This window comes from Mangifera indica, chromosome 4 (assembly GCF_011075055.1).
Source record: "Mangifera indica cultivar Alphonso chromosome 4, CATAS_Mindica_2.1, whole genome shotgun sequence".
NCBI classification, from domain to species: Eukaryota; Viridiplantae; Streptophyta; class Magnoliopsida; order Sapindales; family Anacardiaceae; genus Mangifera; species Mangifera indica.
The window spans coordinates 2,860,747-2,884,081 of record NC_058140.1 but is presented as its reverse complement, the minus strand read 5'-3'; the positions used below and the strand labels follow the sequence as shown (position 1 = coordinate 2,884,081).

Below are 23,335 nucleotides of genomic sequence, written 5' to 3'. Positions count from 1 at the left end.
TGAAGGAAAAAATTACTGAAAAGACGAGCTCTAATTTATTATTTATTTTATTTTTAATTTAAAAATACAAAACACATAAATTTGTTTATCCATTTGGTTGAAAATAATATAAATTCAGTAACTAATCTACCTTTTATTTATCATATAATATTAAAAAAATGTAACTAAAAACTTAAATTAAAAAAAAAAAAAAACAATCATATAACGAACACATGGCAAGATAATAAATATATATCAAGTAAGTCTCTTCCTTACGTAAATTCTCCTTAAAGCATCTCCTCTCCACTGCTCTGCAAAAAGCTCTCTCCTTTTTTTCATTTCTCCATTAAAATTCTTCAGATTATTCCTTCACTTATTCTCCATCATCTTCTTCAACCTTCCATATCACTTAAACATGTCTTTCATCCCTCTACTTCTCTTTCTTCTTCCAATTCTTTTCATCACTTTCTCACTTTTCGCAACCCCATCTTCCTCCGCCGTCGACACCTTCGTCTTCGGCGGCTGCTCCCAGCTCAAATACACAACGGGCTCACCCTACGAGTTCAGCGTTAACTCGATGCTCACCTCGATAGTCAACTCAGCCGCTTTCACCACCTACAACAACTTCACCATCCCTTCCTCCACCTCACAGGAAGCCCTCTACGGCCTCTTCCAATGCCGTGGCGACCTCAACAGCGCCGACTGCAGCCGCTGCGTCGCCCGCGCCGTCAGCCAACTCGGCACCATCTGTCCCAACTCCTGCGGCGGCGCGCTGCAGCTGGAGGGCTGTTTCGTGAAATACGATAACACATCGTTTTTAGGGGTGGAGGACAAGACGGTTGTAGTGAGGAAATGTGGACCGTCGCTTGCGTACGACTCGGACACGTTGACTCGGCGTGATTCGTTGTTGGGTTATTTAGCTGCGAGTGATGGGAGCTACAAGCCGTATAGAGTTGGCGGATCGGGGGATTTATCCGGCGTGGCACAGTGCGTAGGGGATTTGAGTGCGAGCGAGTGTCAGGATTGTTTATCTGACGCGATCGGACTGCTGAAAACGGACTGTGCGGCCTCCAGGTGGGGTGACATGTACTTGGCCAAATGCTATGCGCGCTACTCCAAGGGCGGAGATCACTCGAACGGCGGTAACGGTAAGCGGTTTCGCCACCTTGTTAGGTGGTGGTTTATTTTAATTTTTCCGACTTAATTTAGCGGGATTTAAACAAAATTATTTAAAACCTTATAGCAAAATGCGCAAATTTAGCTTCGCCTCCACCCCCGACACCACCCCCCCCCCCCCCAAATCTCTTCATTTTAATGTGAATTTTCAAAGTAAGGGTGACTAAAAGAAAATTTTCCCCTGTCTAAATAATTTGAGACTTTGTTTAATCAAATTAGCCATGCTTTGTCACATTATAAGGAAAAAAAAAAAAAGGTTTTCTCATATAATATCATCATCACAAAAAAATTTTTGATGATTGTCACTAAAATTCGCATATAAAATTTTTTTATTGATAATTTTTATGGAAGGAAATTCGGTTTTATTTTATAATTATTTATACATATTTAGCAATATAAGGAGAAAAATGTCTGGTTCTATATGACTTTGGATATATGGCTTGTATGAAACAAGGGTGATTGTGACTTGAATGGTTGAAATTTTTTTTATTAATTTAAGGAAAAGGTTGGATCATATGCTTCAACATGAATCTATTGTCAATGAATTAGTTGAATATTTTAGCATTATCATTGCATTAAACGTGTTCAAGGTTTTAACTTTCAATGGGTATAAAGGGAGATAATGAAATTCGATTCAATAAATTTACGTGTATCTAATTTTGAGTACTCAATTAAGTATTTAAATAATATATTATTATATAATTAAATAATTTTAAATTAATAACAAAATAACTCTCAATAATTTAATAATATATTATTAAAATACTCAAAACTGGATACAGATAACATTATTCAATCTTATAAGGGTTACTGTTTGACTATTGGGTATGTGGACTTTTTTAGTATTCAAATTTACCTGTAAAGCACCAAGATTATAACTTTACATAACATGAAAATTTAAAAAAAATTATGAGGTCCCACTTTGAATTAATGTCTTCCTAGAAATAAAAAGGAAAGCATCCAATGCTAATATAAAGTTTAGAGCCTCATCACTTTCAAACTTTCTTGAATTTTCATGTGTAAATTTTTTGTTGTCAAAATTAGTTGCCTATTATTGGATACAATAAAATTGTGTATATTTAATTTTGAGTATTTAATTAAGTATTTAGATGATATATCATTTTATAATTAACTGATTTTGAATTAAAGATAAAAAAATATTCAATTACATTATGATATATCATCTGAATATTTAATAAAATATTTAAGACTGTATGCATGTAGAATTACTATATGGGATATTAGTGTTATTCTAATTCTTTTACTTATAATTTTGGACGTAGATAACAACAACAACAACAACAACAACGATGAAGAAATTGAGAAGACACTTGCCATCTTAATAGGACTCATTGCTGGAGTTGCTCTTCTCATTCTTTTCCTTTCTTTCCTAAGAAAAGTATACGAGGGAGACAAAGGTAACCCTAGCTACTTCCTTTTATCATTTATCATTGTTTATTCATAACCACCTTCATTATGTTTCAATATTTTCTCTTTGACATTAAAATTCTCAATGGACTAATTATTTTCCCCCTTAAATCTTTCAATTTTGCAGATGGGAAATGATACATTTTGTAAATATACAAAGGAAAAAGTATTTTGTTTTGTTTTGTTTTGTTTTCTTTCTCCTTTGTAAGTTTCTTTGTTCTTGCCTTTAAAGAAAGCCTTGAAGAAATATGTTTTCTCGAAACAGGTGAAAAGACTGAAAGATTCCACACCTCTTAACCCATGTAAGCTTGTCTCCAATTATTTGTACTCTTACTACTACTAATAATTAGTGAAATCAATCACTTTTCTTAAGAGGGATTTTCTTTTTTGAGTTGGGTTTTTAGTGCTTTTCTTGTTGATGTAAATTTAGCTTTTTGCTAACTTACGTTTAAGAGTTGGCAGAATTTCATTTCATCCAAAAGTTTCATTATGATACTTTAATTGCTTGATTTCTGGTCTATTCATAAGCCACCTTGTTCTAATAATTCATCATCTTTTAGTTTTCCCCAAATTATTGTTGTTGAGTTTCCGTCTTATTAGTTGTGATTTGATGAATTGTTGGATTAGTCCGTCTAAAATTTATCGATGTGAAGATCAATCTTCACTAAATAGAGTTTCTCATCACTGAAAAAATTGACTTATAAAAGAAAGTAATTATAAGGTTTGAAGCTAGCAAATTTATACACAATTATTGACATATAGCTTGATGTCAATAAAATAATATATACACAATTGAAATTATTTAATTGGGCATTCAGATAATATATATTATATGATTATATCATTTGAATTCTTAATTAAATAATCAAAACTGAATACACATAATATTGTTCTGCTTGATAGAGTGTCATTGAACATTTTTGCTTCCAGAAAAAGGAAAAACATTTAACATATTTAGAGATGTTTATTGAAATCCAATCAACGAACAAGACAATATTATACTCTTTATTTAGTGGAGTATATACATGAAGTGACAAACGATTTTATTGGTGAATTGAAGGAGACAATTAGAATTGGATTTAAGGGACCAACAAAGAGAAGTTCAATACTTGTGGGGTTATGTTGATAATAAAATTTTGTGAAGAATCTTCTCTCTCATCTATTATTCTTTTGCTTTTTCGCTTTAATCTATTTTTAGCTTAGATGTTCTCAATCTGTCCCAATCTGGTCCTTAAATCTACAATCTTCTTCTAATGTTTTGGGTTAGCCTTTGTACCCTTAATCATGACTATAAAAAGACACTACCTCTTGTTTTATGGATGTGAATACTTTTACATACATGTCACAAGTTTTATATCTAACCTCTAATTTTTAGATTAATATAAACAAAACCCAACATGGTTTCAAAAATATTAATAATATCTCCTTTTTTAACAATTGAAATGCTTTTTAAGTACCTAAAAATTGAATATTAGATAGAAAAAATTGGAAAAATACATGTGGAGTTTTCGACTGTTAAGTGATCGACCATTCAAAGCAAAAATAATAGGATAATGAGAAAGGTTTGTTTGTTGAGTAAGACTATAGGTATTTACAATGAGTACTAATTTGTATATTAATAATGACGTATTACTATATGATTGGGTGATGACATGTCATTGTTAGGACACATATTAGTACATATATATTATTAAAATCAAGCAATGATATGTGGACCCTATTTTGAGTACCCAAATAATTTTTAGCATATGATTTATTGTTATTGTTATCTTATGTTTAATTCAAAATCACATAATGACACACTATGTGAATATTTAATGAAATATTCAAAACTGGATACACACAGTTTTATTAATTAAAAGCAAGGGGGATATTGTTGGCATAAAGACACAAAACAAACTTTAAGGGTTTAAGTGATGTTTACCATACAATATTGAAAAGTATTGTGGAATGTATAGAAATTTGATAAAGTTATAAGAAAGACCCAAAAGCAAAAATTATAAAATATGACCGGAGACATGACAAATAAATGGGGGCAGATGGTCATGCCTAGAATAAAAAAAGGGGAAATTTAAATGATCTTTTATGTTATATGATGGATTCACTTTAACCTTTCTTGCCTACTGAATCAATTTTTGCCACCTTTTATTTCATAATATAATTATCAATTGTCTGTTTTTTAATGTCAGTTTGTCAATTTATTCTTGTATAAATGACTTTTTTTTCTTTCTTATAACGACCCTCCGTTCGAGTTAAATTATCATTTTTAAGATTAAACTAAGCATATTGAATAAAACAAATTTAGAGTTAATAGTTTAATCTCGATATGTCACTAAAATAGACTTGAATTCATATTTTTTTATATATAAAATCTCATCTTTTACTACTTAAGCTATCATTTAAGGGTCATCAATAAATGACATTGTTAGCAATCATTTTCTGTAGTTCCCATGAGATTTTCGGTAACACAATTGAGCATTCAACAAAACTATGTGTATACATTTTTTAAATATAATTTGGGTATATAAATTATATGTTATTATATAATTGAATGATTTTGAATTAAAAATAAAATAACACACAATCACATAATAACACATCATCTATATATTTAAATTATGTATAAAAAATATCAACGTCTAGCATCCCTCTTGAGCATTTAAGTTGTTGAAACAGTTATCTTAATTGTAGCTATCAATATTTAATGGCAATCTTCACCATAGGAAAGTTTTCAAAATTTTCGAAACAATTAAAGATCTAATGCAATGACATTGATGTTGCTGAATTTTCATAGCATCAATTTCCCAATTCAATAACTTAAACTAATTTGCGGGGTCTATTTTTCATTAAAGAATTAATTGGATAATTTTATCATATGGTATATACATTCAGTTGATGAATATTATAGAATAAGTATATAGTTGAATTAAAGATTTTGTACACTCAACACTAGACACTTGATTCACTTAGAAGTTTATTTTACATCTTAAACACCAACATTTAGTAATCTCCTCATCCACTAATAATTTTATTTTCTATAAATAATACTATTTTATATACTAATAAAACGAGTATGAACGATTGACATATTATGTGATGTACAATTTTAAATTAAAAATAAAAAATAAAATAAAATAATTTAATTACATAATGTATGGTAACAATAGTATTCATTAATATTTAAAATTGGGGTTGAAAAAACGTTCATGTTAAAGGAATTCTAGGAATTCAACCTTGAAAATTCGAGGCCAAGGATCAATGTCCTGGCTTCAACATCAAATGTGGCCATTTAAACACTTATCTAATTCAAGCTTTACTTATAAAAGGATTGGTTTGTAGTAGAAATTCTCATATTAATATACCTTACCTTAAAATAAGCTACAACTTTTTAATATTTTCATTTGTAAAGAACTAATAGAAAAAGTATACAAGTGTGATGATTTCATTCAATGTTTTAAATACCCAAATAAGGCATTGACACGATTAAAGGATCATTTCATGTTTTGTTTGATCTGATTGATAATTAATTATTCGTAGAATTGGTAACGTCAATAAAACAATTAAAATTATATATATTATATTATATTATATTATATTAATCTAAAAAAAGATAAATTTAGTTTAATGACATATTTGTCACTATCTTACGACTAGCAATGCAAAATTAACAAAGCATTATATACTTACGTTAGTATGACAGTTTGATTAAGTTGATTTAGATTGAATAAATAGGTTTTAAAACACTAATTTCATTGTGTTATATCTAAAATCAAATTATATCAAATTTATACATACTGATGACACGATAAAAAAAATAACCAAAACAAAAAGTTGTGGTTATTATAATAAAAGGACAATCTTCTCAATATCTCACCTAGCATCTAATTCATCCATGGTTCATGATTGTCCTTTTTATATCTTTTCAATTCCCCCCTTTTGGTCGGCAAGAATAGCAACCCAATTGAAAGAATATGCAAAGTAGCTTGATAAATAATTGAACTATGAACAAAGCAAAGGGCAATGACTAATAAGAAGCTACTAGAACAAATATAAAGCAATGTCTATTATGGCCTAAGCTATGACTTTGAATGTCACAATAGCTACAAAGACTTTGTATTAGTTTCTTTAACCTAAAGTTGAGACCATATATTAAAATGGGTATTATGAAGGTACTAGTGAATACTTGTTTTTTAGTGTTTGGACAAAAAAAAAGAAAAAGATGGGAGTAAGGATGTGGTAGGTTTTTTGAGATTGTTTTGTTGATAGTGTTGTTGAAAAAGAGTATAAGAATGGGCAAAAATATGTGGTTTGTATGAGTTAGGCAAAGTAGTTGGTCTAACTCAAACTTAATTAGAAAAAGATAGTCAAAAAAATGAAGATGCTTTTGCTTGTAGCATGATAGGAAAGGTCATTTCAAATTGAATAGTGAGTAGTTGATTCCTTATAGATATTAAATGCATATTTTAGTGTAAATAAACTCATAGAACTTGAGTTTAAAAGTTTGCACATTACCTTTTTTTTCTTTTCCTCTTCAACGATTTTGTCATATTCAAATGTTTTTTTTTTTCCTTTTAACTTTTTTTTTTTTGATGATTCCTTTTTAATTGTTTAATATTTAAGCTAATCAAACTTAAAAGTATACGTAATTTGATTGCAAAATCAAATTAGATCAAACTACTTAAAAAATTATTATTTGATTTAGTTTATATAATAGTTTGATTTGGTTTAAAAATTTTTCAAATTGTTTTTTCCAGTTTGGGTTACAATTTGAACGATTTTCAAACCAAACTGAACCATATTATATTATATTATTTCATTTATGTGTGTATGTATTTATTTATTTATTTATTTTACATATTTATATTATATTCTAAAAAACTATAATTTTATTAATTTTATTAAATAATATATATTTATAAGTGAATAATTTTAATTTGTTTAAACTATGATTTAAACCAGACTAAATTATATTTTTTCAGTTTGGTTAAAAACTAAAATAATTTAGTTTTATTTGAAAATTTTTCAAACGGTTTTTTTAATTTAATTTAAAAAATCTCTCAAACTGAACCATATACACCCTTAGCCAAACTTAATATTAAACTAATATTTTAATTATTTTTTATTTAAATTTGATTCAATTTAAATTCACCTTTAATAAATGCCCGTTAATATAAATTATGAGTCATTGAAACTTCATGCATCTCATTGTTCTTGAACTCCACAGCCCAATTGGGGCAACAAGGAAGCAATTAGCCCACTTCAATGACAAAGTCAAAGCCTCACTTTTACGAAAAGCCCAATCCTCGAAATATAGAAAAATAAATTGGCAAAACTTATATTTGCCCAACCAATATACAGAACTCAATTGGGCTCAAGTCAGGAGTAGTGTTGCCCAAACTACAACAATTTTCTCTCTCGATAAAATTATATGTATATATTTATTTTTAGTATATAAATATATATATATATATATATATATTTAATATATATTATCAAATAATTAAATTATTTTAAATTAAAAATAAAATAATACTTAATCACATAATAATACATCATATACATAATAATTTGTGTACTTAAATTTAGATACACATAACATTACTTTTTCTTTCTAAACCTCAAAAAATAAATTTTTAAAAAAGAGTAATATTATATATACATACTTTTAAATATATAATTGAGTACATAGATTATATATCATCATATAATTATATATTATTTTATTCTTAATTCAAAATTAATCAATCACATTATAACATGTTATCTGTGTATCTAATTATATATAAAAAAATATATGTATATAGTTTTATTGTTTAACAAAAATACATATATTTTTCAAATAAATAATTGCTAAGGATATTTATTCTCTTGGTATGCCCTATACATGATAATAGTTGTCAGACTAGACTTTTCTTGACAAAACACATGAAAGTTTGTATTAAGAAAACTATTAACTATGTAAACAATATACAACAATTAGATATATAATCTATACGTAAATCGAATCAATGTATGGGTTGAAGTTTTTTTATTCAAAAACAACAAGAAGAGTCGTGTTAATAAACTAAACTTCTATTGGTAGTTTCATTGATTATTGACAAATTACCCGTATTTTATTGATATCATAAAGGCTTTTATTAAAACAAGGCAAAAAAATAAAAAAAAGACAAATTTCTATCTTTTATATTTTAAAAGGGTAAATTCTTACCTATCATTCACTTTACGAGAGAACATTATTAAGTGAAAGGGCATACAAATTATTTTGTATAATTTTTTTTAATTTTCTCTTACTCTTTCTATTTTTGCCTTTTCTTCTTATTTATTTAGTCGTATTATATGCACAAATAATAAACATAAATTTATGCTCTATTAATTTATCTTTTATTTAAAATCATATGATAATATATTATTATTTATACATATATATATATATATAATATATTTTTTGTATTTTATTAACAAAATTAGATGATGAATAAGAATTTAGTTTTTTAAAACTTTAAAGATAATCGAACTTTTGGCTGGAAAATAGTTATTTAGCGTTATAACAATCACAAATCGCCATTCTAAAATCAATAAAATTATAAGTTTATATTTTATTTTATATATAATTTAAATAAAAAATTATGTATTATTATATAATTAAATAATTTTAAATTAAAAATTAAATAATATTTAATTATATGATAATATATTATATGTATATTTTAAATTATATATAAAAAATAAATATATATAATATTATTCACTATAAATTGAAGTTAACTAATATTATTATTATTTTTTTTAACAAATGATGGAACACAAGTGTGGGACTTTAATTGACAAAATCAATATTGAAAATGGCCTATAGATCTTTTAGAAGTATAAAATTTTATAAAAATTATTAGTTTTTAATTAAAAAATGTGAAAAAATTATTTTTCTTAATAACCAAAATGTAATCAAAATGATGGCGGAATATTTAACATTTGAAAACTATATATGAGATCAAACAAGTAATAAACGTGTAATAAATAAACCCAAAAGTTCAATTTAAATATTAATTAGTTTAATTTAATTAATGAAATTTTAGTTTGATTTTTGTTAGGGGTTGATCCCATCCGATGCAATTCAAATTTAGAATTAGAATTGAGGTTTTAATTCGTTAATTTTGAAATTGATGTTTCATCAAAACTTATCTCATTAGTAAGAATTCTTCGAAAATTATTCTTTTACAGTGTTATTGAATAATTATATCAAACTGTTTGAAATTTGTCTTATTTTAAATTGTTTTAAAGATTCTTCTTCATCTTTTGTCTTTGTCTCTTCCTTGACGAAGAGTCGAGACAACTTTATCTTATCTTTATTGATAGAAAATAATGTGTTTTTTGCTTCCTTTAACATTTTTTATCGATGACAGAGACAATCAAAGCTTTAAAAAACGTGGAGATGGTGACAACTATTGTCTTTGTTGAAGAGGGAAAAACACTTTAGAGATTTTGGGAAAAAAGGAAGAGAGAGAGTTATTTTTTAAAGTTAAGAATGGGGGAAATGTCAATTTTTAAAATCTAGGAGAAAAAAGAGATAAAATTATATATTTTTTAATATAAAAAGTAAAATAATACATTTGTCCAATAAAAGTTAACACATGGGTGAACTTTTAGGTTTTGAAACTTTACAGTTGAGTTGGAGAATAACTAAAGCTTGGGTGGGAATAAGTTTTTTGGCCTTAATTTAATAACACTTAAATCATGCCATCTTTTTTTTTTTTTAATTTTAATTTTAATTTTCAGCCCCAGTTGTTTCTTAAACTTCCACCTGTCACATTCGGCGTTCTCCACACGGCTTACATTACGCCGCGTGTCACAGCTCTTTCCCTTGACGATATAAACGCTAAAATCTCGTACTCATTTTCTGAAAATTCTTCCCTTACCGACGAAGAAACGCACCGTTTAGCAGATCTACGTTTTCTCCATGGCTCTCGAATGGGTTGTGCTCGGCTACGCCGCGGCGGCAGAAGCGATCATGGTGCTCCTCCTCACCATCCCCGGCCTCGACAGCCTACGCAGGGGCCTCGTCGTGGTGACACGTAATCTCCTCAAGCCGTTCCTATCGGTTGTCCCGTTCTGTCTGTTTCTGCTGATGGATATCTATTGGAAGTACGAGACGCGCCCGAAATGCGAGGGGGAATCGTGTACTCCGACGGAGCACTTGCGTCACCAGAAGTCGATCATGAAGAGTCAGCGCAACGCGCTCTTGATCGCCTCCGCTTTGGTGTTCTATTGGCTGTTGTATTCGGTCACTCATCTCGTGGTGAAGATCGAGCAGTTGAATCAGAGGATTGAGAGGCTCAAGAATAAGGATTGATCGGTCAATTGAGGTTGATTTTTAATCTTTGCTTGAAAATTATGTTGAGGGTTTCTGATACGTTCACCCAATTTACTTTTATTTAATGAATGCGGTTTTATTTCTTTGATTTTCTGTGTGACATCTTTGTTTCTACAACTTGTTTCTGAGCTTGTCGCTTGTTTTATTTCGTAACTAAAGAAGTAGACCCGTGCAATTTTTTTAGTCTTTTCTTCTTGCTGTTTGTTATGTATTATATAGTGGAATTTTGAATGCTAAACATTGCCATATCTATAACTTGTATCGAGCAATAGTTTTGTGATAGTGGGATAGCGAACTATACAGTGAGAACTATAGTAGGTTTAGCTGAATCGGGCTGTTTGATATCAGGTTTAGCCAAATTGTTCAGGGTAGTCTGGTTTGTGATGTTAAGCTAGCTTGGTTTTTTTTTGACAAATTCATGGTAATAGGGTTTCTTTGATATTCTCTTCAAGTGTTTTCCAAACTTCCCAATTGATCATTAGATCGATTCATTGTGTTTGCTTTGTAATAGAAGTCTCCTACACTCCCATATCATAGCTGAGAATCTCAACACATATGAGCTCCTTTATCTACTTTCAATAGGGCGTTCTTTGTTTTTTTGTCTCTGGTAAGTTGTTAAATACAATATGGATGTTTCGAAACTGCTATGAAACTCAAAGAAAACAAATTGAAAAATTGTGCAAATACTTAAACACAAGAACACAATATTTATATGGAAAACCCAATACAGGAAAAACTATAGGCAGATTACAAGATAAAGAAGACATTATTTTTTTTTTCCATCTGATTGAGCTCTTAATCTTAGGTATCTGAATTGGGTTGTTTGATATCAGGTTAGCTAAATTGTTCAGGGTAGTCTGGTTTATGGTGTTAAGCTAGCTTGTTTTTTTTTACAAATTCACTGTAATAGGGTTTCTTTTATATTCTCTTCAAGTGTTTTCCAAACTTCCCAATTGATCATTAGATTGATTCATTGTGTCTGCTTTGTAATAGAAGTCTCCCACACTCCCATATCATAGCTGAGAATCTCAACACATATGAGCTCCTTTATCTACTTTCAATAGGGAGTTCTTTGTTTTTTTGTCTCTGGTAAGTTGTTAAATGCAATATGGATGTTTCGAGACTGCTATGAAACCCAAAGAAAACAAATTGAAAAATTGCACGAATACTTAAACACAAGAACACAATATTTATGTGGAAAACCCAATACAGGAAAAACTATAGGCAGATTACAAGATAAAGAAGACATTATTTTTTTTATTTTTCCATCTGATTGAGCTCGTAATCTTACTTATCTCTATTCTTGATACTTTTTTTTAACAAATCCTAGTTGACAGATGCTTTGACCTGTGTATTTGTTGGTTGCATTTTCACGACAAGTTGTACATGTTTTGATTCAACCATAAGACTAACAAGTAGACTGGGTTTAATGACTGCATTTTTGCAAGTTTATTCAGAAAAAATCGTACATTAGGGGCTTGGCCCCCATGGCCCATAAGAGATTAGTTTGGGCTACAAGGCCTAATCTCTCTGTTACCCTACAAATCTTTTTGAATAATTTACTTTTTGAATTTGTATTTTCTGAATTCAGATAATCTATTATGGAATTCGGGAATCATTTTACAGAATTTGGGTTATCACTATGCAAGAATGACAATCTTCTTATCATTGAAGCAAATGTATAGGACAATTAAATGCCCCAAGTAAGAAGAATATAATAGTTCATAGATCATTGTGGTAGACACTTTGATGTTATGTTGGATGTTTGGTTGAACTTAATCAGGGGGTCCTTTGGAATTAATCTTAACTCGTAAGCAAAGCTTGTTACTGCATTAAATAAAAAGGCTGACTAGATTACTTTTATTCAGCTTCTTGAAGTCTTCCCATCACTTTCCTGTTTATTCTTTCCTTGCCGATGAAGTATTGGACCTGGTCACTCTGGCAACGTGGCGCCACATCTTCTTAGCAGGCATTTTCTGGTTGAAGCCAGAGTGCCAGACAGACCTTTTCCTTTCAGTGATGCGTAATTTATAAATATGAACCAAGCTATGCCAGAGTGCCAGAAGGATTTAATTGAAATAAAAAATAAAGTAAAAAGGGGTATGTTCAACAAGATTTGAGTTAGGGTAATGGGCAATTTTCTATCCAAGTTTTAGCTCATTTTTTAAAAGATATTTGTGACAGTTTTAAACTCTAAATATCTATTTATAGGTTTTTTATTAGAGGCAAACCATAAAACTTTAAAACTTAAAAACACTATATCATTTTACCTTTATAGTTTGAAAAATTGACATTTTTCTTTTAAAATTAGGTTTTAAAAACTTGTCATTTTTCCCCCAAGGGTTTGAAAATATTTTCCAACCAACAAATTTGACAAGTTGTCAATTGTCAAAATGATAAGAGAATAGCATTTGGAAGACGAAGCATTATCCATCGTCTAGAAGTTGAAAGACGACACTTTTCAATGAAGTGTCATCGCGTCATCCAGATCAACGATGTTTCGTCATTCAAAAGCATCATCGGTCTAGGAGTCTGGGCAATGGACGATGCATCGTCCACCAAACATCATCCTTATGTTGTTCTAGCCATCGACAATTTGTCGGATTTGTTTGTTGAAAAAGATTTTCAAACCCTTGGGGGGAAATGTTAAGTTTTTAAAACTTCATTCTAGGGAGGAAATTGTTAGTTCTTCAAACTATAGATCTAAAATGATATAGTTTTTTAGAGTTTAAGGTTTTGTGTAAAATAACGATTTTGTCCTTATCTCTAATAGAAAATTCTAACAAAAGTTAGTCTATAGATGAGTGTTTGAGCTTATAAACTATTGTTGGTGTCTTTTTGAGATTAAGCTAAAACTTGGGTCGGGCATAATCCTTTACCTTTTGAGTTAAATTAGCGTTTGCTTGTGATTATATCAAGATTTAAAAATGATAAAACAATATAATAGAATTTTCTCTAATTAATTATTCAATAAAACTTTATATATCTATTTTAAGCATATAAATAAGTATATATTTGATATATATTATCATATGATTGAGTAATTTTAAATCAAGGATAAAGTAATATTTAATCACATAATATCACACATAAATGTGTATATATTTGTATATTCAAAATAGGTATTCATAGTATTACTTTCAATTATTTTTGCTTAATTGATTTCAACTTAATAAAATAAAGTGTAAAGCTATGTGCACAACTTTATATACAAACAATCAATAACATATTGTTGTTTGTATATAAAATTGCACATATAGTTTTATTGTAAAATAAAAGGCCAAAGGACTTATTCCCACCCAAGTTTTAATGTGTTCCCAAAATCCCATCAACGGGGTTTGAAAAGTCCGAAATTTCACTCATAGCAAACTGTCATTAGAATTTTCTATTAGATGTAACGGTAAAATTATTATTTTACTAATAACATTAAAAAATATATACCAAAAGTTTTAAAAACTAAGAATTTGACTTCTGTATAAAGTTTTCTAACTTTGAAAAATCACATTTTTTCCCTAACCTTAGGATTTTTCTCTTCACCTTTCTAGTATCGACGATCTCACCTCTCCACCTTAAATCGTTGTCGACTCTATCTCTTCACCTCTTTGGTCGGATCGACTCTTCAATAGTGTTAGATTTTATTAAATTTGGATACGTCGACGACACCAAACAAAATCTGGGCTTTGCCCCTATACCCTATAAGAGATTAATTTGGGCTATAAGGGGTAATCTCTCTATTATCGTTATGAATCTTTTTGAATAATTTACTTTTTGAATTTGTATCTTCTGAATTTAGATAATCTATTATGGAATTTGGATATCATTTTACATAATTTGGGTCATCACCATACAAGAATGACAATCTTCTTATCATTGATGCAAATGTATAGGACAATTAAATGCCCCAAGTAAGAAGAATATAATAGTTCCTAGCTCATGTGGTAGACACTTTGATGGTATGTTGGATGTTTGGTTGAACTTAATACTGGGGTCCATTGGAATTGATCTTAACTCTTAAGCAAAGCTTGTTACTGCATTAAATAAAAATGCTGACTAGATTACTTTTATTTACCTTCTTGAAGTCTTCCCATCATTTTCATGTTTCTTCTTTCCTTGCTGATGAAGTATTGGACCAGGTCACTCTGGCAACGTGGCTCCACATCTTCTTAGCAGGCATTTTCTGGTTGAAGCCAGAGTGCCCGACAGACCCCAAGTCTTTTCCTTGCAGTGATGTGTAATTTATAAATATGAACCAAGTTTTGCAGGAGGATATTAATTAAAATAGGGCTAAATAATAGGTACAAATTTTTTCGATTAAATTTTTTAGATAAATTTATAGTAATTTTATTTTTAATAATAATCCTTTTCGACAAATTACCTCACTCTCTTGATCAATTACATCAAAATATTTTTTTCTGATAATCTATGAGCATTCTACCTTTATTAAGTTATAATTTAAAGATTTAAAAACTTATTTAAAATAATTAATTTTTATTATAATGCATATCAAAATGAAAAAATTAATAAAAATACATATAAATACATAAAGATACACATTGATGTGTACAAGGGTGCACACACCCACATGCACTTATTTTATATATATATAACAAATAAGGGTGCGAAAAAGTGTGCATACCCTTTTGCACCTATTATATATATTATATTATATTTTTTTTATATAATATATATGTAAATAATATATATATATATATATATATTATATAATATATATATATATATATATATATATATATATATTATATAATAAGTGTGTGTGGGTGTACGCATCTTTATGTACTTATACGCACTTGAGTGTACCTTCATGCACCCATACATATCTTTTTTTGTATTTATATTAATTTTTTCGTTTCGATTTGTATTAAAACAAAAATTGATCCTTTCGAATAAATTTTCAAATCTTCGAATTATAATCTAAAAAACATAAAATGTTTATAGATTGTTAAGAAAAATATTCTGATTTAATTAGTCGAGAAAGTGATATAATTAATTGAGAGAAATATTATTAAAAATAAAATAAAATTTCCTTAAACAAATAAAATTATTGTAAGTTTGCTTATAAAGGTATAGGTGGGAAAAATTCTATCTGTAAGTCAACTATCATTAGAATATTTTGTTAAATATAGAGATAAATTATTATTTTATTAATAATATTAAAAAAATTATTAAATTTTTCTCTGTAAGTTTTGAAACCTAACAACTTCATCACTCGATAAAATTTTTTAACTTTGAAAAGTTACATTCTCTCTCCCACCCTAAAAACTGCAATTTTTCTCTTCACCCCTTTGATGTCGATGAGCTCTCCTCTTCATCCTCAACCATTGTTAGCTTCGTCTCTTCACTTCTTTGTTTGGATACACTCCTCGATGGTGTCGGATTTTATCAAATCTAAATGTGTCCAGATGAATCGTTTGAAGGACGAAGATGATTCATCTTGAGGAAGACGACAATTCGTTCGGATTTGATGAAATCTGGCACTGTTGAGGAGTAGCTCTACCAGAGAGGTGAATAGACAGAGCCAACAACAACTTAAAGTGGAGATGAAAGGTCATCAACATCAGAGATGGTGGCCAAAGGGGTGAAGAAAAAAACCTTAAGTTTGGGAAAAAAATATAACTTTCCAAAGTTATAAAACTTTAAACAAAATTGAAGTTGGTAGTTTTTAAAATTTAAAAGAAAAAATATAATAAATTTTTAAAATTTTTAAATTATTAGTAAAATAAAGATTTTACTCATACTTTTAACAAAAAATTCTAATAACAATTGATTTATAGGTAAAATTTTAAATTTTTCAAATTTTATAAATGAGTATTTGTCTTGAGATTAAAATTTGGATGGAAAATAGTCGTTTGGCCTCAAATAAAACTGTGATTGTATCAATTATCATTTTTTAATTAAAAACAAACAAATTTGTGGAGATTGGGTTTGGTAAGATCTGAATTGGATTTGAGCTTAGCTTGAACAATTGAAATTGATTAACAGTCAGTCGGAATCAAATTGGGCTTTTTCTGTCCAATCACAAATTTAGGGTTTTGGCTAGGTTTCTGATTTAGGAGGATTTTTCAAACCCTTCGTGCCAAAGCAATTTGCCCGTTTCAGAAGGAAAACCTGAGATGGCATAATCTGATTGGACTCCTTACGCAATCCCACGAGGCTTAACTCTGTTTATTCCAAGTCAGAAACGAAAACCTTCTTACAAGTTTAATTCTATCACCGCCCGTTCCTTTTTTTTTTTTTTTCCGTGTCTTCTTCTGTTACATGCTGACACTTTTCTTCTGATTATACGAGGTGAACTCCTCCAAGACCCACCCCCTTCTTTTTTCTCTTGAATTTATTTTCAATTTTGTTTCAATTTCGATTTTTTCAGTTCTTTTCATTTTGTGATTCTATAATTCTTTTGAGAAAATAACAATGGATGACATGAAAGATAAGATGAAGGGCTTCATGAAGAAAGTCAACAATCAGTTATCTTCTTCTTCATCAGGTAAATTCAAGGGCCAAGGTCGAGTTCTGGGTTCTGGTTCTTCTTCTTCTGGAGGACCCGTTTACTCGAATTCAGCTCGACCCAATCCACACTATCTCAACACCAATCCCAATCCCACTCCAAACACACAACCAAAACCAAAACCGAAGCCTCAGCCAAACCCTTCCTCTTCTGTTTCTCAGAAATCGGTCGTTTCTGAGGAGAGTAATAAGTACGGTTTTGTGAATAATCCGGAGCAGGGTCGGAAACCCTCCACTGGGTTTGACCCGTATGGTTCATTGATCACTTCTGGGAAGAGATCGCAACATGGGTATTCTTTAAATTTGTTTGAATGCCCGATTTGTGGGCAGGCTTTTAGGACTGAAGAAGATGTTTCTTTACACGTTGAGAGCTGTGTGAATAATAGTAATCTTCATACAAATAATGAGAATAACAGCAGTTCAATAGGTGAAAAAAATAATAATTGTGGTGTTGATGATGTTTTGAATGAGTCTAGGAGTCAATTGGAGATTATTGTTGGTGTGTTTTTGTCCGGGAAGCCAAAGGAAGGGTCTGTTGAAGTGGTTTGTAAGTTGTTGGGGAATGTGGTGAAGGAACCAGAGAATGCGAAATTCAGGAGAATTCGGATGAGTAATCCGAAGATCAGCGAGGCGGTTGGCGAGGTTGCAGGAGCAGTTGAGTTATTGGAGTTTGTTGGGTTTGAATTGAAAGAAGAAGAAGGGGAAATGTGGGCAGTAATGGAGGTCCCTAATGAAAAGAGGATTGGTTTGATTAGTAAAGTTGTAGAGTTGTTGTTGGATCCAAAAAAGGTTGAAGCACCACTCAAAGTCGAGAAGTTGAAGGAGGTGGAAGCTAAGGATGAGACCAAGGATGGCACTGAACAGATCAAGGTTGATAGACAGGTACGTTGCTTGTTCTGTACTTTCAGATAATAAGTTGGTGTTATTAACTTAAACTTTCAAACTGTGTCTGTGAATATATGTTTTGTTTTTAGATAGGGAAATTCATTGTGAAAATGGTAATAGTTATGTGGAACGTGAGAACAAAATCTGATTTGTTGTTGAATTTTCATAACAGTCAACATTGCAGGTTATTGATATTTTGTTGACTGCTTTAGATATGGGGTTTTGAACACGGTAACACAAAAATCTTAAGACAAATTAAAATGACAAGCTATCCCATATTTTTGTGTTCTTTAGCTTGCCAAGTGAAAATTTACTAAAAAAATTCTTAAACATTTGATAAAACGAAAAAGAACCGAATCAATATTTTACATTTTGGTTTCATTCAGACTTTCAGATGTTAATCTAACAAACATGGTGCGGTATTTTTTGTTTATCTTTTTTTTTTTGTTTTGCTGGTTCAAATCTTTTCAAGCAAAAAAATGGACCATACGCCGCATTTGTCCCTGCAAACACATAAAATTAATCCATTTTCAGAATCATGTTTTTTGAACCCATGACCTCTAAGAAGACAAGATCTTAGCGTAAGACCCAAAAGTTAAAAAAAATATGCCAACATGTTATAAAACTTGTGTCTTCTATCATTTAAGAAGAGCTACACATAGTGTGACTGTGATGAAGGGCATACTAACATGCTATAATACATGAGTTTGTTTTACCAATAAAGGGAAGCCACACATAGTGTGATGAGTGGTAGACAAAATTGTTAGAAAATAAATAGTTTTTCTACCATTAATGAGAAGCCACACATAGTATGATGATTGCCAACTAACATGTTGTAAACTATATGGTAAACTACCATTTACTGAAAGTCATGCATAATAAAATTTTCAGTAAAACTGTATTCTTTAATTGAACCTTTAAATTTATAAGAGAACAGGTTGTTGCAGAAGCATCTGAGATAGTTCTTGAGAATTTTGAAAGTTAGACTAATGCCATTTTAATTTGTGTCTATTTTGATTTCTTCTTTTTCTATTTGAATTAGAAATCCTCCTTTATTTTGCAGTCAAATCCAATTGAACTTTGACTATCCAAGTAAATGTCCAACCTCTATCCTCCTACATCATCTTAGACTTCAAAACTAAGTTTTTGCGCACTTTTTTAGGAATAATGTAGGAGGGCAGTGATCAGACATTTACTTGAACAGTTGAACTTTGAAAAAATTTGACCCAAAGATAAAAAGATGATTACTATTTTGAGTGGAAAGAGAAAAACCGAATTAGGCACAATTTAGTTTGGCTTTGAAAAATTTGAAAGTTTGTCTGCTTGCCTTGTTTGAGTGAAACTTGAATAAAGTGAAATATATCGATCTTTTTTCTTGCAAACTCTTGTCCCCTTCAAATGTGATTGAGATCACATCAATTTGTGTAAAGAAGTTTGGACAAGGAAACACCATAATTTACTCCATTGACATTTTTAACCCAAAGAACTCATATCTTATCATGTAGCCATGCCGGGAAATTGAAGACAATTTCTGATAATTTCAGAAAATCTAAATAAGATAATAAAACTTGTGATTGTTGGAATATCTTCATGTTGTGCTTGGTTTGAAGTTTATCTTGTACATTAGGAAATCAAAGGCTTATACTAGGAAGTGAATACAACTAGGAGTACCAACGGCCTTTATCTATCCATATACTCTTTCAAAAACGTATTGAAGAGATCATTTTGGTAGATTTTTCATGGATATGGGCTTGAGGGATTATGATGCCTAGAATCTGAACAGAACTTGCTGTATTATAGCCCTTTAAATACCTGTATACTGTTCCAATCAGATGAAAGCATCATAAGTTGAGGATTTTCCACCACTATTGACCATAAAACTCTGCATAATTTCTTGCTACATCAAAGAGATGAGCTTTACTTCTTCCTGAAACTGAAGTTTAATGCTAGTATCATAGCACAAGTAGGATACTGTTTTCCTATAACCACATTTAGAGAATTTTCTGGAGTTTTCACGCTTTAGGTGTATTTAATGCCTGAAATCTTGTCTTGTAAAAGCTAGAAAGGTAAGCACTTTTATGGCTGTTTCTATGATTAAGTGGTTGAGGCAAATTGTTTGGTGTCTAACATCAAAGTCAATTATTTGATTTCTGTTTGAATTTATCTAGTTGCTTCCTATGTACATCCAAAAATGTCATTTTCCTAGATATTGGCTATACATTTCATTGGCTCAAGCAGTGTCTGGAAGGGTTTCCTTCATCGAAAATATATCTTATTTCTTAGTAGAGTCAACTGTTCGTTGTCTTATTGATTTATATCCAAAATTAGTTTTGAAAACAATGTGCAGGGCTGTGATATCATCTGAGATATGTGCTTTGTGATACACAAGTGATCTAACATTTTTTCGTATATTATTGCTCTGAGTGTAGAATTATGTATTTGATAATTAATAAAATCCCTTCTAAATTGTGCTGTAAACATACCCTGCATCATTTATTGTGATGTCAACATGTCCTGTTTCAGTGTGTTGTAGAAATATGTGACCTTATCATTTATATGGTTACCTTAGATCCGGGTCTTCTTTTCCGTACCTGAGAGCGTAGCAGCAAGAATCGAGCTGCCAGATTCCTTCTACAACCTATCAGTTTCAGAACTGAAGAGAGAAGCTAATACAAGGAAGAAAAAGATTGAAGAATCACAGCTATTGATTCCTAGGTCTTATAGGGAAAAGCAGGCAAAAGCTGCCAAGAAGAAATATCGCAGAACTATTATCCGTGTCCAGTTTCCTGATGGAGTGGTGCTTCAAGGTGTTTTCGGTCCTTGGGAGCAAACAACTGCCCTCTATGAGGTTAGTATTTACAGTTATCCGTTATCGTGTTTCAGTTGTTTACAAGTGCACACTTATTTATCCAAGTCTCGTGTTCTGAAATGAAACTAGGATAAATTTTTCAGACTGGGGCTTTTTCGGCATTCGAAAAATGTTTTCTACTCTACTAGATTCAATAATAGTCAAAAAGATGTGTTCGTTCTCTATCTAGAAGATATTTGAAAAACACAAAAGACACAAAACTCTTTTTTGATAATTGATGGAAACAATATAGGATTCTGCACATTTAATTCTAGATGTATTTTCACTTCGTGTCATTCTGGAAGTTCCTAAGAAAGTCTCTGCTTTTCTCATCTCTAATGGTATATCTTAGCTGTAGCTCAAATTTATGAACACAGATTACAAACTTATGCACATGTCTATGACTTCAAAATGATAAATCATTCTCTTATTTTTTTGTTTTTTTTCCAGTTTGTGAGCTCAGCATTGAAAGAACCCAGTTTAGAGTTTGAGCTGCTACATCCTGTATTAATCAAACGCCGAGTGATTCCATCAGCAGGACAGAAACCTACTACATTAGAAGAAGAGGATTTGGTACCCTCAGCGCTGATCAAATTTAAACCTACCGAGACAGATTCAGTTGTCTTCATAGGACTCTGTAATGAACTCCTGGAAATTATTGAACCCCTTGAATGATGCAGAAAGCACTCCAGTATTGTTCTTCACGATTCCCATACCGGGGTACATGGCCTGATTTTGCTTATGTTTGATCTCTTTTGGACCCTGTAGATATGGAAATTAGACTGTAAATATCAACATTTTGTGAATTGTATTATCTCTGTTCTCTCAACAGGACCAAAAATTGATTTTCCTATTCTCAGATTTGAAATAATTGTAAGTCTGCAATTAAATCAATTTGATATTTGCTTTATGGCAAAGCACAAAGTTCATTTTTCAGATATATCCACAGATTAAGTAGGTAATTGTTTCTTTATTTCCAAAGAATATAATATATAAGGACGAAACTTCGGTTTCAAAATCAAATTCATTAAGTATCTTCAAGTGTACTCATATTTCACCAACCTTTGATTCAAAAGAAAATTTGTTTCTAAATTTTAATTTCCTAAGTTGAGTTGAATTTAAACAAAAAAAGACCGTTTGAGTTTAATTCAAATTTATAAAGTCTAAATTGAGATCATGATAAAATTGTTAGAAACTGTTAAAATGGTTGTAAAAAGAAAATAAAATTAGAAAGATGAAATATTGTCAGAGATGATAAATCAATAAGTGACTTTTTAATGAATCGTTAAATTTTAGTCAATTTAATTTTAACTCAGTATAGCATCAATTCAAATTGGGTTATATTAAATCTATTTGGCTAAGTTATTAACCCTTTGGGTGTGTTTGGCAAGAGTTATTAAAGATTATTCTGATAATATATCTTTTATTATTTATATTATTTTATTTTATTTATAAATAATAAAATATTACCATGCTGATATTGTAATCAACATTTATTTTCGGTAAGTTTTGTTTTTTTTAATTAAATTGTGACGACCTTGGTAATGTTGCAATGTAATTAAATTATAATAAAATATAGAATCTTGATATTGGTATCTAAACTAATCATAACAAATATGCCATTACAACTAATCCAACCAAATTAGTATTTTATTTTATTTTTAGAAATACGAAGAACACTGTCCAAAATATAATATTTAATAAAAAAGATAGACCCACAAGCGAAAAAATTACTTGGACTAGAAATGATGAGACATTGAGCTGATTGACTTTATTGAATGATAAAAGTGGACCAAATCACATGGCAAATCTTCATGAATTTGACATCTCCAAGATCTAAAATGAGGCAAATTTCCCATGTGATGCAAAGTATAATTTGGAAATTTACACTCCATGTGAGACTGTCTGCTTGTATGATGAAGTTTTTGCAAAAAAAAAGGAGCTCATTTACAAGATCACTACCAGTATCGGCAAAAGCGAGAGTGGGAAAAGGTGGGGAACCAATTGAAATATTCGTCAATTACGAAAACCTGTCGGGGGTTGACATTATTGAAAGAACGACGCATGGCATTTGGGAGTTTTTCATAGGGAGTAAGTTTAGGGTTGGAAAAGGGAGACTTTGGGGAGTC

At 30.2% G+C, this 23,335-nt stretch overlaps 3 protein-coding genes across 3 annotated transcripts; all 3 read left to right on the top strand.

The window, feature by feature from the left end:
- The first annotated feature begins 249 nt into the window (after positions 1-249).
- Positions 250-2,955, top strand: LOC123213148 (plasmodesmata-located protein 6). The gene is made up of 3 exons (XM_044632519.1): positions 250-1,127; positions 2,439-2,573; positions 2,711-2,955. The coding sequence occupies exons 1-3, from the start codon at positions 395-397 to the stop codon at positions 2,719-2,721; spliced, it is 879 nt and encodes a 292-aa protein (XP_044488454.1). The 5' UTR covers positions 250-394; the 3' UTR covers positions 2,722-2,955.
- Positions 2,956-10,469: 7,514 nt separating this feature from the next.
- LOC123212896 lies at positions 10,470-11,134 on the top strand. Its single transcript, XM_044632124.1, has one exon. It carries the CDS (start codon positions 10,538-10,540, stop codon positions 10,928-10,930), a length of 393 nt encoding a protein of 130 aa, XP_044488059.1. The 5' UTR covers positions 10,470-10,537; the 3' UTR covers positions 10,931-11,134.
- Positions 11,135-17,036: 5,902 nt separating this feature from the next.
- LOC123214633 (plant UBX domain-containing protein 2) lies at positions 17,037-22,118 on the top strand. Its single transcript, XM_044634538.1, has 3 exons — positions 17,037-18,355; positions 20,928-21,206; positions 21,657-22,118. The coding sequence occupies exons 1-3, from the start codon at positions 17,381-17,383 to the stop codon at positions 21,879-21,881; spliced, it is 1,479 nt and encodes a 492-aa protein (XP_044490473.1). The 5' UTR covers positions 17,037-17,380; the 3' UTR covers positions 21,882-22,118.
- Positions 22,119-23,335: the final 1,217 nt, after the last annotated feature.